General features: G+C 39.9%; 1 protein-coding gene across 1 annotated transcript in view; it reads left to right on the forward strand.

Annotated features, from left to right (window-relative positions):
- Positions 1-16,306, forward strand: part of DNM3 (dynamin 3) — a 310,170-nt gene that overhangs the window by 138,449 nt on the left and 155,415 nt on the right. Inside the window, exon 10 of the mRNA XM_066594996.1 lies at positions 10,394-10,503. Within this exon, the coding sequence (XP_066451093.1) occupies positions 10,394-10,503 (110 nt within the window). The remainder of the gene's footprint in view (positions 1-10,393; positions 10,504-16,306) is intronic.

The raw sequence follows: 16,306 nt of genomic DNA on the forward strand, positions 1-16,306 counted from the left end.
CCATTCTAAGGCGTGACAAAATATGTATCGGGAATAGCTCGTTACTATCTATAAAAACTATTCAAAGTTTTTGTTGTTTTTGAGACTGTAGATTCTTCTCTGAATCTTCTAGGTCCTAAAGATGGGGGTATTTCCCACCTCCTATGATGAATGTTGCAACACATAACGCTCATGATGACATTTGGTGATTGGATGACGAATTATGATTAAAGTCACATTTGTATTTTCATTGTAAAGCTATTGCACTTTTTATTTGTTGTTTTTATGTACTTTTTGTAGCTATTCTCCATGCAATTGTGTCTTATTTTTAGAGGCAGGGAAGAATGAATAGTGGCCATTATGATGATTAGCAGATTATAGGGTATTTATGGCAAAATTATGGTACTGTGATGTAGTATACTGTAGTTAATCACTTCCTGACACATAATCCAGTGACGTAGGCTCCCAACAGTAAAGCTAAATAGAAATACTAAATGCAACACTGAGAAATAAATAAGCCGATTTTTGTTCTTAGCATCGGAATCTTGTTTTATTGGACATTTACTTGCTCAGTGGTAGAGCTTTGGTTTGTGCATTTGGCATATAAGTAGGCTTGCTTGTGCATCGAGTCCCTATGTATTCTAAAAGTAGTCAAGAAGGAGTTAAATCTCCAAACTTTTTGCAGTCTAAAGTCTGCCAGGAATATCACATCCAGACATAATGATAAAACAGCACTGACAGGGGTGGGTGTGGGGGACAAAGTTCTTAGCCAGCTGAGGACGTCTGGAAGAAGTGAGGGGCCCCGAGGCATAGCCAGGGGCTCTGAATTAAGCCAAACGTTTGAACAGGAAATGCCAAACCTGGAAATCATTATTCCTGCAAGTAAAAAAAAAAAAAGAAAAACTGAAATCTGCTTCTTTTTTACCCATTAAAAATGTATATACAAACGTTTCCATGGAAATCATTGTTTATAGATGATGATTAATGGGACTTAGGTTGCCAATGAAGGAGGGCTGCAGCTTAAGAAACCATTTAACCTTTTAACATCCATGTTTTAATGACCGCAGTCCTGGATATTATCTTCTAGGTATATGCAGGGAAATTCTTGCACACTATATAATTCATAGATTTAAGCTTTGACTTCCAAGTGAAGCTATATCCTGTGTGTTTCTTCTAATAGTAAGTAGTATAAAATACAGATTTATTGCGACAGGGCAAATTGTGTTTCATGTAGTTGAATTATAGTATAAGGACAAAACTGGCTGGGGTGGACTCTAAAGAAATTGTTATATTTTCATGAAAATAGTAGCTATTAAGATTGTATATTTTTAGTTAGTTCTGCTTCTAGAAAGCAAATTAAGGCTAAATTCACACTAGCATTTTTTTTTTCTATTTCACTGTTCTGCCGTGGGAACAGCAAAACGGAAAGAAAATGCTTCCGTTTTTGCACCCATAGGCATGCATTGAAACTGAAGACCTGAATCCTAGTGTGAACATAGGCTTAATAGTACATAAGCACCTTGCATACTGCTGATGAACTCCAGTCTGTTTGCTTTGGCTTTGCATAAGATAGTTACATGGTAATCTAGTGCATTAGAGAAATGAGTGCATGCAAAGTTGGATAGTGTAAGCTAACTTTGCTTCTTTTTCTTTCTTTTGCTTACACAGCGCCTATATATTCTGCAGCGCTATAGTTATTAGCACCACTCACATTAGTTCCTATCTAGAGATGAGCGAGCATGCTCGGTAAGGCAATTTACTCGAGAGGGCATTGCCTTTTTCGAGTAACTGCTGGCTCGTCCGTGAAGATTCGGGGGGCTGCGAAGATGAGCTGGGGGTTGCGGAAGGGATCAGGAGAGATCTCTCTCACTCTCCCCCCTGCGCCCCCCCCCCCCGAATCTTCAGGGACGAGCCAGCAGTTACTCGAAAAAGGCGATGCTCTCTTGAGTAAATCGCCTTACCGAGTATGCTTGCTCATCTCTATTCCTATCCTCAATGGAGACTCATAATTTCATTTTCCCAATCTCATAAACACACACTGGGGCCAATTTTATAGGAAGCCCATTTTACTATACAAGTATGTTTTTGGAATGTGGATGGAACCCCGAGTACCGATGGAAACCTTGCCTTATGTATTGCTTCATATACAGTTCCTTACTATTAGCTGTCACTTAGTGTCCGCTTTTGTTCACACTACTATCTTACAACGTACTGGCTTATGTCATCTGTGACACATTTGTTTAATAAGTTGTTACAAAGAAAAAATGTTAATTGCCTATATTTTCTCTCTTAGGCCTAACGTAGGAGGAACTATTGTTTTCTAAAGGTCATAAATGTGTCATAATGGGCAGTTTGTCATCTGGGACTCGTGGTAGGGATTTATCAAAATTATTCAACAGAAAAATCAGCTTTCATTTTTTAAAGGGGTTGTCTGAAGATGTAAACTTATCCCTTATCCACAGAATATGATATAAATGTAGGATCTGACTGCTGGAATCCCCACTAATCATGAGCATGGAGTGCTGGTTGGGCATGGACACTGCTGCTCCATTTATCTCAATGGGAGTGCCGAAATATCTGAACACTCTGCTAGGCTTCTCTTTGGCATCCCTATAGAGATGAAAGGAGCTGCAGTATTCTTGGCCACCACTTAATTTATGAGGTTGGACACAGGACCCCCTTTCTCTTGATCAGTTGGGGGTCCCAGCAGTTAGACCACCTACCAATCAAACAATTATCCCCTATCCTGTTGGTAGGGGATATGTTCATATCTGGAGCCAATTCCTTTAAACTGCCCCAGAAACGTTTTCTTTCCTGTTGTAAAGTTTTAATAAATCAGGCTTATTACTATTTTTAGGCCCATGAAAACGATGCCAGGCACTTGTACATGCACATACTAGCTCCTGCACGGCAGCTAGAATCGTTGGCTCACAGCAGGCAGGCTACAAGAGATTTATCTCCTCCCTTTCCCCCACCCCTTTCCATTGACATAACATAGCGGCCGTTCAATACTGAACGGCTACTATTTACACTGTGAGCCAGCGATACTAGCTCCCATGCGAACTAGTATGTGCTGGGACGAGTGTGGGGCATCGTTTAATTTATTTTTTTCTGGTAGAGTGACAGACACCATGATGGAAACCCAACAGACCCCAGTACAGTCGAAGGGGGCCGTCGGCCGCCATTGGTGTTCGTCATGTGACAGATCCAAAACTGTTGTCGTTTTTGTTTTTCTGTTCCTATGCTGAAACAGGAAAATGGAAATACCAATGTAGGTTTGAACCCGACCTAATGTATACAAGAAAATCACAGAAAGTGGCCATAAGCTCACTGATATGCTGATACAATAGAACAGGCATAAACACCACATAACCCCCAACATGCAGAAAGCCAGACTGCTAAACGGAGGTGCAAGAAACACCGTGCCTGTATGTTATTTCCCTTTTCTGCGATTTTATTGTATACAAAAAGTTTATATTTAATCACAGAAAACAGATGTTAAAAAGGTGAAGATATGAGATACAAAATAAATGAAAAACTTGTAGAACCTTAAAATTATACCATGGTTAGGCTTTATGTGAATACCAGAAAACCTACATAATGGCCTTACACACGTTTTCAGTATAGTACAATCCTAGTATTAAAGTTTACAGTCCACTTCCATAGAACCTCTATGTAGATAATGATACATGGCAAATATCTGTCATCCACAAATGTCTAATGAGGTTAACTTGCAAAAGGCAACGGATGTCATGTATCAATGCAGATTGGTCAATTTTATGTAACAAAACATGATCAACATATCCAAGCAGGTCCGCCTCAACCCTTCCCAATAAAAACAACTTATTTGTGTCAATAAAAAGGGGCATGGTTTATGAATCGCTACTTCTCTTTGTTAAAACCTTCAATTCTATAATTTGCTAGGAACTGTGCGATGTGCTGAAGTTTCTTTCCTTTCTCTTTTGCTTTGTGCATAGTGCCCCCCATAGAACTGTTTTTCTGCTTTCTGCGTAGTGCCCCAGAGTACCAGCCCTCCAGCACTTTAATATCTACCTTCTATAGTGTGTCTATATGTCTGTACTGTTTAATGTGTTAGACTGTGTTGTTATGTGTATTGGCTCCGTCTGGGTAAATGGTAGGTCATTTGTCTGGTGTCTGCGTCATCCTAACTAGAGATGAGCGAGCACCCAAATGCTCGAGTCCGCATTATTCGAGTCGAGCTTTTCGTAAAATTCGAGAGCTCTACTCGAGTAACAAACCCCATTGACTACAATGGGAGACTCGAGCATTTTTGTATGTGGGATGCCGGAAGCTGAGCTTTTTTTTCCCCCTAGGTTTGTCTCTCCCTCTCTCCCTCCCTCTCCCTCCCTCTCCCTCCCTCTCCTTCCCTCTCCTTCCCTCTCCCTCCATCTCCCTCCGTCTCCTTCCCCTTCCCTCCGTCTCCCCCTCCCCTTCCCTCCCTCTCCCCTTTTGGTACGTGTGTCTGCTGATGATTGCTAAGCAGTTATAACTAAGGGCCCATTTACACGGGACGACTGTTGGGCAAACGATGCCCGACACTCGTCCCTGTGTGTCCGTGCTCCTGTGCTGTCACACGGGAGCTACTGGTGCTTTTTTGCTCACAGAGCAGGCAGCAGGGGGTGGGGCAGTGCAGGAGATTTCTCTCCTCATGCTCCCCCGCCCCTCTCCATTGACATTAGACTAAACAATGAGCTCATCATCCATCGTTTATGCAGCATAGTGGCCGCTCAGTAGTAAATTTACCTTTATTGAGAAACTGCCAAGTTGGAACTGTTTGTTGAAATCTTTTGCAAGTGTGGAGTAAACTGTGTACCTTCGCTTTACATTATCAAAGCTGGTGTGGCCTCTTTATTTAAACCCAACCAGATCGCTTCCACTCAAAGGTACTGGCGTCACAAGGACAATTATAAATTCACTCATTATTGTCACTGTTATTGCTATTTGCCACTGTGTGCAGCCGGGCCAGGCCGCACCAAGACACTGTGGAGAGGGACTGTAGAGCCACCATTGACGACCATCTTATTTTCCCTGCCGCTCTCCCACAAAGGCCTGCGCTAGGCCGCCGCAATTATAACAACATGATGCACCTGTGGCATAAGGCTCTATGACTGTGGGCATTATAAGTGGTGTTTTGGAGGAAATGCTTGCCTTGGGGACTATGTGTATAGGATTATAAATAAAATAGCACTGTAGTTATGGACACTATATCTATGTGTACTATGGCTTTGACACAATGGCTGACATGAGGAGGCATGATGACTATAGGCACCATGGGTAGCAGGATAAGCATACTATGGCTCAGGCCATAATGGGTTGATATGAGTATGGAGGCTACTCAACAATCACTATAGCTGTTTGCATTCTAGTTTTTATGATATTTGCATGATAGATTACTATTTTATACATCCTACAACTGATACTATTAAATATATCAATATTATATGCATTATCTTTTTTATGCATTACAGCTGACCTTATTCTACATGTACTATGGATAAATGTTGATATTATGTGTCTTCTGTGACTGATAGTATTGTATAGTTTATGTAGTGCAGATAGCAATGTATACCCACTGATTCAGGGATGTGACTATTTCATTGGTGATGGTAAGCAAGACTTCATACACACAGGAGTACTTTGGACCATATTATGCTCGTAATACGCATAGCATGAACCCCATTGACTTGCAGACTTGCATTGGGGTATGCAGGTGTGCTTTTTTTAACGCATATATTTTATGCGCATGACAAAAAAAATCGCAGCATATCCTATTTTAGTCCATTAAAAAGATGCAGTGAATACCCATAATACATGCATATACTCGCTGTGTTTTTATATATGCAGCCAGGAGATCTTGATTGGTCCTTTTTCTTGTGTTTGTTTTTTTATTTTGGTGCGCGTCAAAAATGCAGTGAATACGCACACAAAAAATACGCACTAAATACACACAGTGAAAACACTGCATATTTTAAAGGCTCAATATGCATATGCCTGTGTAAGTGAGGCTTAACCAAGTACATCTCATTTCCACATCCTTGCATGCATTTTCATTTCTATATCTGCTAGTAGCCAAACACTGTATAATATGAGACTTTGAAGAATTTCCAGAGCCACTGTATAATGTTTCTGACACTTTCATTGTAGTTTTTTTTTACATTTTATAGTTTCCCCCATGCGTCTGCACTCAATACCCCTTAATGACAAAGTAAAAACAGAATGTTAGAAATAGTTGTTTTTTGGTTGTTTTTTTTCCGAAAAACTAAAATTTTGCTTTGACATATTGATATAAGTATTCACACCCTGTACTCAATACTTAGTTGAAACAATTTTGACAGCAATTACAGCCTCCTGTCATCTTGGGTATGACATCATAAAGTTTGCAAACCTGGATTTGGGGATTTTATGCCCTTCTTCTCTGCAGAGCCTCTCAAGCTCTGTCAAGTTGATGGGGACCATCTGTGGTCAGCCATTTTCAGGTCTCTCCAGAGATGTTCAATTGGGTTCAAGTCATGGCTCTGGCTGGGCCACTCAGGAAATTCACAAAGGTGTCCCTAAGCCACTCTTGTGTTGTCTTAGCTGTATGCTTAGAGTCATTGTCTTTTTGGAAGGTGAACCTTCTGCCCAGTCTGAGGTCTCTTGCATTCTGGATCAGGTTTTCATTAAGAATATCTCTGTACTTTGCTCTATTCAGCTTTCCATCAACCCTGACTAGTCTCCCTGTCCCAGCCACTGAACCCCCCTCCACAGCATGATGCTACGGTAGCACCATACTTCACTGTAGGGATGGTATAAGGCAGGTGATGAACAGTGCCTGGTTTCCTCCAGATATAATGCTTAGAGGCCAAAAAGTTCAATTTTGGTTTCATCGGACCAGAGAGTCCTTTAGGTGCTTTTTGTCAAACTCCAGGCAGGCTTTCATATGTTTTATTTTTTCTGAGGAGAAGCTTCTTTCTGGCCACTCTGCCATAAAACCAAGATTGGTAAAGTGCTGCTGTGATGATTGACCTTCTGGAAGTTTCTTCCATCTGCATACAGAATTTTTTGAGCTAAGGCAGAGTGACCATTTGTTTCTTCGTTATGTCTCTTACTAAGGCCTTTCTCCACTAATTACTTAGTTTGATGAGTCAGCCAGCTCTAGGAAGAGTCCTAGTTGTTCCAAACTTCTTCCAATTAAGAATTATGGAGGCCACTGGGCGCTTGGGAATGTTCAGTACAGCAGAACTTTTTTGTAGTTTTCCCGGATCTGTACCTCCACCCAATCCTGCCTCCGAGCTCTACGGGCAGTTCTTTCCTCCTCATGGTTTGGTTTTGGCTCTGGTATGCAATATGAGATCTTACATAGATGACCAAGAGAAATGGGAGGCATACCAATGGATCTTAATACTCATGTCAATGTACAAATATTTCTAATATTCTGTTTTCACTTTGTCATTTTGGAATATTAAGTGCGGAATGATGGGAGAAAACTTGAATTTCATTTTTTAATTTGCACAAGGCCACAACATAACAAAATGTAAAAAACCCGAAAGGGCCTGAAGACTTCCTGGACTTACTGTACGTTTTTACACTCAACTCACATTCATTACACTTTTATTTAGAATTGTGAATGTTTTATGGTGTTACAAAAAAATTAAAGTTTAATATTTTTAAAATGAAAAGTGGGATATACTTCCCTCAGGTTATCCTGGATTCTATTCTGTAAATGATATAGTTTGTTTTACAAACATGAGGTTAACAACTTTTCAACATGTCTTCCCAGCTGTCCCTCAACCCACACCAGACATGTAGGACACTTGTGGCTTTTGTGGCTTACTTGCTTGGCTCTTCTGTCCACTCCTGCTTTATTCTCTTCTGCAGGATTGAAGTCTTGGTCAGACCAGGTTCTGTTTTTGTTCTCCAGATGTCTCTGGTACAACTCTGAGGAATGCAATGGATTCTTAAGAAATGACTGCCAAGCCAACCACAATCCTTACTGAACTGCTCACCTCAGACGTATACTGGAATAAGCATCCAATGTTTGGCATATACATGTACACCTTAATCACTGAAAGACACGAAATATAGGAACACTAGGCAGATATATGAAACGTTATTCTGCAACTGGGTATACTACGACTTTACAGGGGTTGCCTGAAACTATTAGAAAGAACAGGGGGGTTCCTGATTTTTTTTTTCCTCTCCAAAACCGGGTCAACTGTAGTGTATGGTGCTGAGTTGTATTACAAGATACAACTTGTGGAAACGGTGGATCTGTTTCTGGAACAAAAAACACAATTTTCTTACTAGACAACTCCTTTTAAAGGCAGTCCGTCAGCAATTTTAATCATGCTAAACTGTTGACAGCTCTATGTAGTTCTACGGCATATACGTATGTATGTTGTCACTACTGGCTGCTAGTGCCGAGAGGGTGGGATTTCTCTGAAGTCCTGTCTGCACTCTGTTTCACAGCTCTGATTGGCAACTGCAGGGTCCAATTGGAAAACTTTTTTTTAAGGGTAACTAAAACTTTTATAGTTGTGAATCATAGCTGTGGATCACCCCATTGGACAATGCCTAAAAACACATGGACCATATACTCCGCCCTTATATTATGTCTTTTTGTATTTCTCTCTTAGGATAGATAAATGTTTATCCCAGGCAGGGTTAATTTTAACTACTGATGATTTTTCAAATACATCTGCCGGAAGTTTGATCCAAGCATCTGCTACTCTTTTAGTAAAAAAAATACTTTTTGTCATTGCTTCTGATCTTCCCCACAACTATATTATATATAAGTTACTTACATAATATTAAATATATTGCATGGATATTAAAGCAAGCAACCCTGTTAGGGCTTACCCATTGACTGACGACGTGGGACATGACACAGGGTTTCTTTAAATATTTGTGTCATACATTGTCCCCTCCGGCCCTTCACTAGGCAGGACCTGGTCTATTCTATTGATGTGGAGTTTTAATATAAAATAAAAAAAACTCATCAATATGCAAATTTAAAGAGAACATGCTGATTGGAGGTATATTAAATAAGAGATTAACCTCTTAAAGGGTCAACTGTTATGGCCTTTGAACCATGGTGAGGCAAAATGAAAAAACTTTAGTGTGTTGTTTTCAAGACGTTTTTACATTGGACTTCTCACGAAAAAATTAAGTAAGAAGTATAAGGCTTTTTTTTATACTTCTCTTTGGCTAGAGATAAACATAGGCAAAAATATAACTAGTACTGTGATAATAAATCCTAAAGCAATCCCTACAAAAGAGAATTTGCTCCCAATGTAACACACACTCTGATATTGCAGTAGCTTTTGTAACTATCCATCATGCATATTGGTGCACACTTATCTTGTTTGCAGCCCATTAAAGGATACTGTATGACTGAGATCTTTAGGATCTAAGAGTGGCCATACACAATAGATATAGGTCATCTGAACCCGCTCATTTCACCAAGACTGGCCAATCAGTTAATATGTTTGGCGACCTCCCAACTCTGTCCCAACATCTGCAGTTTTCATCTCCCCAATCCGTTTATTCTTGAGAGCTAAGTCGTTGCCAGAGATGTCTGGCACCAACTTTCTACCTTCTCTGCATTGAGAACACATGCACACTGGGCCAAGCTGAGCATGCATCTGTATGAGGGGGGTCGGACGAGATAGCTGTCAGAACGTTCTAATGTCTATGGGCAGCCTAAGAACTAAATGAGTTATGAAACAAAAAATATTCTTAATTTAGAACTGTTTTTGTGCTATTTACATGATAATAATGGCCTACGGACTATGGATGGAAACAGCATAACCGCGGAGAATTTATTGGCAGGCAATAAGAATGTCATGCTGTGGTGAAGAGTCCGGAGCAATCCCCAAGATTTTCCATGCATGTAACTCCATTTTTTTGGGGGTGGAGGGGGTGAAAATTCAGCCCTTACCTGAGCAAATAATGGATTTTTAGACTTTCCTGGAGTTAAACTTTAAAAGCTTCCTACTACCAGCTTTATATAGCCATTCTAGTAAATAGAGAAGTGGAGGTAACATTTCTTCTGAACGTTTGGACATCTGATTTTGAATGAATGAGTCCAACTGGCTGTCTAATGAGTTTTCTGATTTGGGAATACTAATTTATAACTACTACAGGCATTCTGGAGTCCAAGGTAAGTTCATGCTTGCAGTCATGAGAACAGCATATAATACATTTATTCATGATGAAATGGCAGCGTTCTCTGAAGCCGGTGGCACTGTGCTTTCTCAGATATTCCTTGACTAGCTAACAGACCTTTCCAGCTGCCAAGCTCATTTAGGTTTAATTGAGGTGAAGGAAGTAATGCTGTGCAATGCTGGCACTATGTGAGACCTCTACTGTATCCAAGCTTATTGGTTTGTTTTTGCTTCTTCTTTCCGTGTAGGAAAAAGAGAAGAAGTACATGCTACCTTTGGACAATCTGAAAGTCCGTGATGTGGAAAAAGGCTTCATGTCCAGCAAACACATCTTTGCACTGTTCAACACCGAGCAACGGTATGATGAGGAAAAACCCAAAAGTAAAATGTGACATATTTTATAGGATCTTTGTGTCCAAGCTTATTTACAAAATGCTCTTCCCAACAAAGTCCCTGACCGAAATAAACTGAATTTCCAAGTTTTGTGCACTCTAACAAGATCAGGGTCCTCTGTTCTTGACAAGTTAAGAGGTGATCCATCATTGCAATGCTAATACTCCTATAACCTGTATATAGTTACTGTACTATTCCCTACACTATGTCCAAGAAATTTACTCCACATCGTACAGCTAAGGAGTATGGAGCATGATATACTCACATTAGGTTCTCTTCACATCAGCGTCATGGTTAATGTTCATATTGGTAGCATGTCAACTATGCTGGACCAGTGTTCAAACCAATCTTGGCAATTCTTAACTGACTTCATTAAAGGGTTGTCCAGTTGACAGATGATGATTTAAGTATAAAAGCAGGGGTACTTTCCTGCCTTCTCCCTTGACGATCCAGCACTGCAGCACCAGAGCCCTTCCGGTCTTTGTTTAGGAACGGCTACCACCGGACCGCTGCAATCAATCAGCAGCTACAATAGTCAAGTGCCTTTCTCCTAACATCACCGTCTAGATACTGGGAGCCATGATTCCAGGAGAACAGCACCTGACTGCTGTGGCCTCCGATTGTTTGCAGTGGTCAAGTGGTAGCTATTGCTTAACAAAGATCAGGAAGGCTGTGGGGCTGCAGAACTGATAACTGGGGAAGAGGATGGGTAACTACTGCTGCTTTTGTTATTTTAGCATACTTGCAGTTACACTTAAAGCCCCATTTACACCAGCAGATGATCGCTCAAAAATCGCTCAAATGACAGTTTGAGTGACAGCTTTGAGCAATCATTTTGCATCAAGTATTAACTGGTATTTAAATAGCTACTCAGCTACTTAAATAACAATTAAGTGTGCAAATGAAGCCTTCCCTGAACTCAGTTAATAGCCCCAGGCTATTATCTGCGCTCAGATCCTTTGTTCTCCACGGGGAAACAATGCTATCAGCACTCCCCGTGGAGAGCTACTGATAAAAGTGAAGGATGATTTTTAGGTTAGCTTGAATTTAATGATCAGCTAACAGTGCGCGAAAAGCGGACGATGGGCGCCATTTACACGCACCGACTATCGCTAAAACGATCGCCGATTAGCGATTTTTTTTAAAAGCGATCATCGCTCTGTGTAAATGGGCCTGAGGAAATTGGCCAAAAACCAGACAACCCTTTTAAGTCATAATGGGATCCTTTACGTTTCTATGGAGTTTGAGTATTTTTAAGCTGAGGAGTATTAGAGCTGAGAAGATAGGCGTTGCAAGTGACAATCCAGTCTTATAGGCCTGAGGGGGATGACAAACACTTCAGAAAAAAATTGAGCTTTTAAATTTGCTTGAAGTCTCTTTATAATAACTTTTAGTTTGTGTGTAGTATAATAAGAAATAATTCTGCATCGAATATCGCCGCGCTTTTCAGTATTTCCAAGCCAAGTACTCCCTGCTCAAATTACACCAATGTACCGACAGGGCTATAGTTATATATTGTTCTGTACCTATTAAAAGTGCAACATGAGGACAGCAAAAGGACCCCCTAGAGACATGATATGTACCCAGCTGAATACATGTATCACAGGTTATCCATTTAGGATTGAGAATGCCAAAATGTCCTCTTAGAAGAAATAGTTTTGATTAAAAAGTGATTGATGATGCTGCAAAATGTAGCATTTTTATAGTAGTTGGCTGAGGTTTTTATATGCTGTTCCCATCATTACAAAGTACCGTTGCTGTATACTCCTTCAGAATGACTGTTCCCACAATGAAATTATCTCATGTGATAGCATATCAGTCCTCAGGTTTATAGAAAATCACAATTACAGCACTTCGAAGTGGGAGTGCAAAGGAGCAAAAGAAAGGGGGATTCACCTCATTTGACCAGTATGTCCAAAAAGGCAAACCGTCACACCTATAGTTCAGGACAGCCTTGAAACAGCAATGATGAATGGAGTCAATCATCCCTCATCCAACACGAGACATCCACAGACAAGACACCTTGGGATCTACCCAAGGATCCAAAAGCCCATGGCCAAAACCATGTGTGACAAGAAGATAAGAAAAAATACAAAAATATCCCAGCGCTCAAGGTGGTGGCACTGATCACATAGGTAGAATCAGAAGAAAAAACTATGACAGCACTTACTTTGTAGGTGGATCGGAACACCAACCCCCTTTTTGGCTAGGTGTGCTTAACAATAATTAACTTCTAGTACCAGAAAGAGCATATATGATGACATCCAGTTCTAAGAAAGTAATGTATTTATTATATGGCCCACAAAACAGCAATGTATTTCGGAGTGTACTGTTAAACAAAAATTTTTCACGCTTTAACAGAAGAATGTCGTAAGCCAATAAACAGGGTGAGCACAAAAACTGTTCTTGATTCCCAAGATATAGAATGAAATCAAGGACTGTTTTTGTGCTCATCCTGTATATACATTTAAAATCACATACCGTAGGTGTCAGTGGTCCAGGAAGTATAATTAGCACCAGTAATTCTTGTTAACAGAAGACGTTTTTAAAAACTATAATGGGAAGGAAACGGCATGTCACCATTATATACTGAATAGGAAAGAACTTTAGAATTATAGTTGAAATTAACTTTAGATGACAGTGTCAGACAGCTATTGCCAAGGCAAATCATGGGCTGCATCAAATGAGGCATAGATTCACATGATGAGAACATTGTTCTAGCACTTTACAAATTACTAGTCATTCACACATGGAATATTCTGTACAGTTTTTGGCATAAGTAAATAAAAATGACACATCGAAGCTTGAGTGGGTTCAATGGCGGTCAACTAAAGTAATAAATACCCAGAGCGGTTATCAAAATTGGGGTTTGTTTAGAAAACACACAGCTGAGGGTCGACCTAATAACTCTGTAGAAATATATCAGGGGACAATACAGAGATCTCTCCCATCATCTATTTATACCCAGGACTGTGACTGTAACAAGGGGACATCATCTACATTTAGAGGGAAGAAGGTTTCTACACAAACATATAAGAGGGTTCTTTACTGTAAGGGCAGTGAGACTATGGAACTCTCTGCCTGAGGACGTGGTGATGGCAAACTCACTAAAAGAGTTCAAGAGGGTCCTGCATGCCTTTCTGGAGTGTAATAATATTACATGTTATAGTCAGTGATTACTTTAGAATATTTCTTGATCCAGGGATTTATTGCAATTGCCAGATTTTGAGTCTGGAAATAATTTTTTCCCCTAAAATGATGAAAATTGGCTTTTAGCTCATAGGGGATTTTGCCTTGTTGTGGCTCAACATTGAAGGATACTAGGTTGCACTGCGTAACCAATTATGTTACTATGTTCACTTGCCCTTAAAGTAAAACCTATTCTTTCTGGCCTCATCAGTTAATTTAGAAGGGGCCAGAATTTTCCTAAGTATCTTATATTTTATAGCCGGAAGAAGCTAGAGGCAACACCTTGCAAATTGTGCTAAAAATATAGAATGGTGATTTATTATTTTGAACATTCATTTCCTTTTATGCCGTTGCTAAAATCACTCAAATTCAGATTAATTATGCGAAACGGCACAGAATGAACTAATAGGAAACCCTAAAAACAACTTTGGCCGCCTTTTCAGTAGCAGGAGTAAATGGTTTCATACATACTATATGATGCTGCTTCCTTTTTAGACATACGCTCAGCATGAAAGCTACACTTAATATTAATGTATGATCCTCGTTGGAACATGCAGAAATAAGCATTTCCATAATACAAAGACAATATTGGAAAAGAGATACATTCTCAGCACTTGCCAAGCAAATCCATGAGCCAAGGAAGCCGGTACTTTACTGTCACATCTGTAGAGCAACTGCAAGGATCCGGGATTTCCACACAGCTTTACACGTGTGTTATTGGAGCCCACGTATGAAAGTAACTTCAATCAGAATACTACGCTTGGACAACTTGACTTAACTGAGATGATCATTACTTTCTCTAACATAACACATGTTGCTTAAGCTATATCCCATACTTCATGACAGTGTGAAACAAGCAAGATGCTAAGCTCCGACCCAGTCTGCCTATATCCAGTCCATCTAGGTGTGCCTATTTTGGTCAAACCGTTCTCCTCCTATCCACCCCTCCACCTCTTTCTAACATGGGAATATCCCACTAAATTCAAGACAGTTGTCATAAAAGGTTTAGTGATGCATGTTGTGTGCAAATACAAAGGTAAAATACCTCGATTGAGCTGTAAAGGTATATCAGATGGAGTAGAGCTAGATAGGTTATGTTTATGGGCCTTTTTTATAAGGAACGAATATCATTCAGATTCTCGATAGTTCGCTGAAATCTGAATGATCATTCAATGTAAACGCTGGCAGCAACTGAACGATACTCATTCACTTATCGCTTCTTGTTCAGTTTCTACAAGCATAAAAATCAAACGATGATCAGTCCATGTAAACAGGTAGTTGTTCATGTATGAACGACTTCCTGTTTACTGTGAATGGAAGCAGGCAGTTGGAAGCGATCTCTGGCCCGCTCCAGCTCCATTCACTAAGCAATTATTGCCCCTTGTGAAAGCACAGGAGTAATTTATCACTGGGACGACATTTCGGTCTTTAAGCGCCCAACATTCATCCGGTGTAAAAGGACCTTAAGGCTTTAGTCACACTGCCTTTATGGTCTACATTGAGGTTTCCATCGTGGGGTTCCATCTGAGTAGCTAAAAACAGTATTTCTTTGACATGGTTTCCGCTTATTACTGTTGTTATTGAAGGACACAATAGCATAGTTGACGAAAACATGGAAATGAGTGGAAACCATGTCAAATGGAGACCAAAGTTTGTGCCTTCGGTCTCCGTTTTCCTCATCAAAGTCATTGGTTAAGTTCTGGATTCCGTTCGAATACCGTTTTTCGGCAGATGGAGCCCCTTACATAAATTCTACAAATGTAATGCTTTTCTCTGCATGCTTTCTGGGTTGACAGACTCTTCCTGATGTAATGTTTAAACTTACTTTGGCGTTGTTTCTTTCTTCCCATACATTTCATACCAAAATGGATTTTTAGAGCCTGATCTAGTTTATGAACGTGAAGGTTAGAACTCCATAATAACTTTTGGTTAAGCAACTCATTGCACAACAGTTTTTCCCCATAAGGAAACACTCAGGTCATGCTTCAGTTGCGGTAGTACACAGTTTTACAGTAAATGTTGTGACTAGTGATGGGAAATTAGTGAAATAATCAGTTTGTGTCATATCATATAATTATTGTGAATCGGGATGGTTGATTGTGACTCCCGTTAAAGTCAGTGTGATTAAAAATCAGGTTCACTAATTTGCGCTTCGAAAGCCCCCAAAATTGCTTGAGAATACAGCTGCACATCTGGGGAACACTGCGCTTCCCAAAGTGTAAAGTGGTGTAGGAAATCAATCGTAGCACACGGGTGTCATTGCAAACAAAATAAGGTCCACATAGGGTCTCCTACATCATAAATTGCGCCAGGGAAAACAGCAGGTGTGCTGCTTGTTTTAAAAGTAATGTCATAAATTTTACAAGGAGAAATTCAGCAAGCCCCTTCCTTAGTATTTGCTGGGAATACACTATATCAGAATACATAACATGTGGGATGGAGTAATATCCTTATAAATTTTATGGAAATACACATAAAATATGATTAGAAGACATATGAAAGAAGAAAAGAAAACATAAGAAAAATAGAAAAAATGGAAATCAACCTATGAGTACATAACTCACATAAAAAGGTTGCGT

This window comes from Eleutherodactylus coqui, chromosome 3 (genome assembly GCF_035609145.1).
Source record: "Eleutherodactylus coqui strain aEleCoq1 chromosome 3, aEleCoq1.hap1, whole genome shotgun sequence".
Lineage (NCBI taxonomy): Eukaryota > Metazoa > Chordata > Amphibia > Anura > Eleutherodactylidae > Eleutherodactylus > Eleutherodactylus coqui.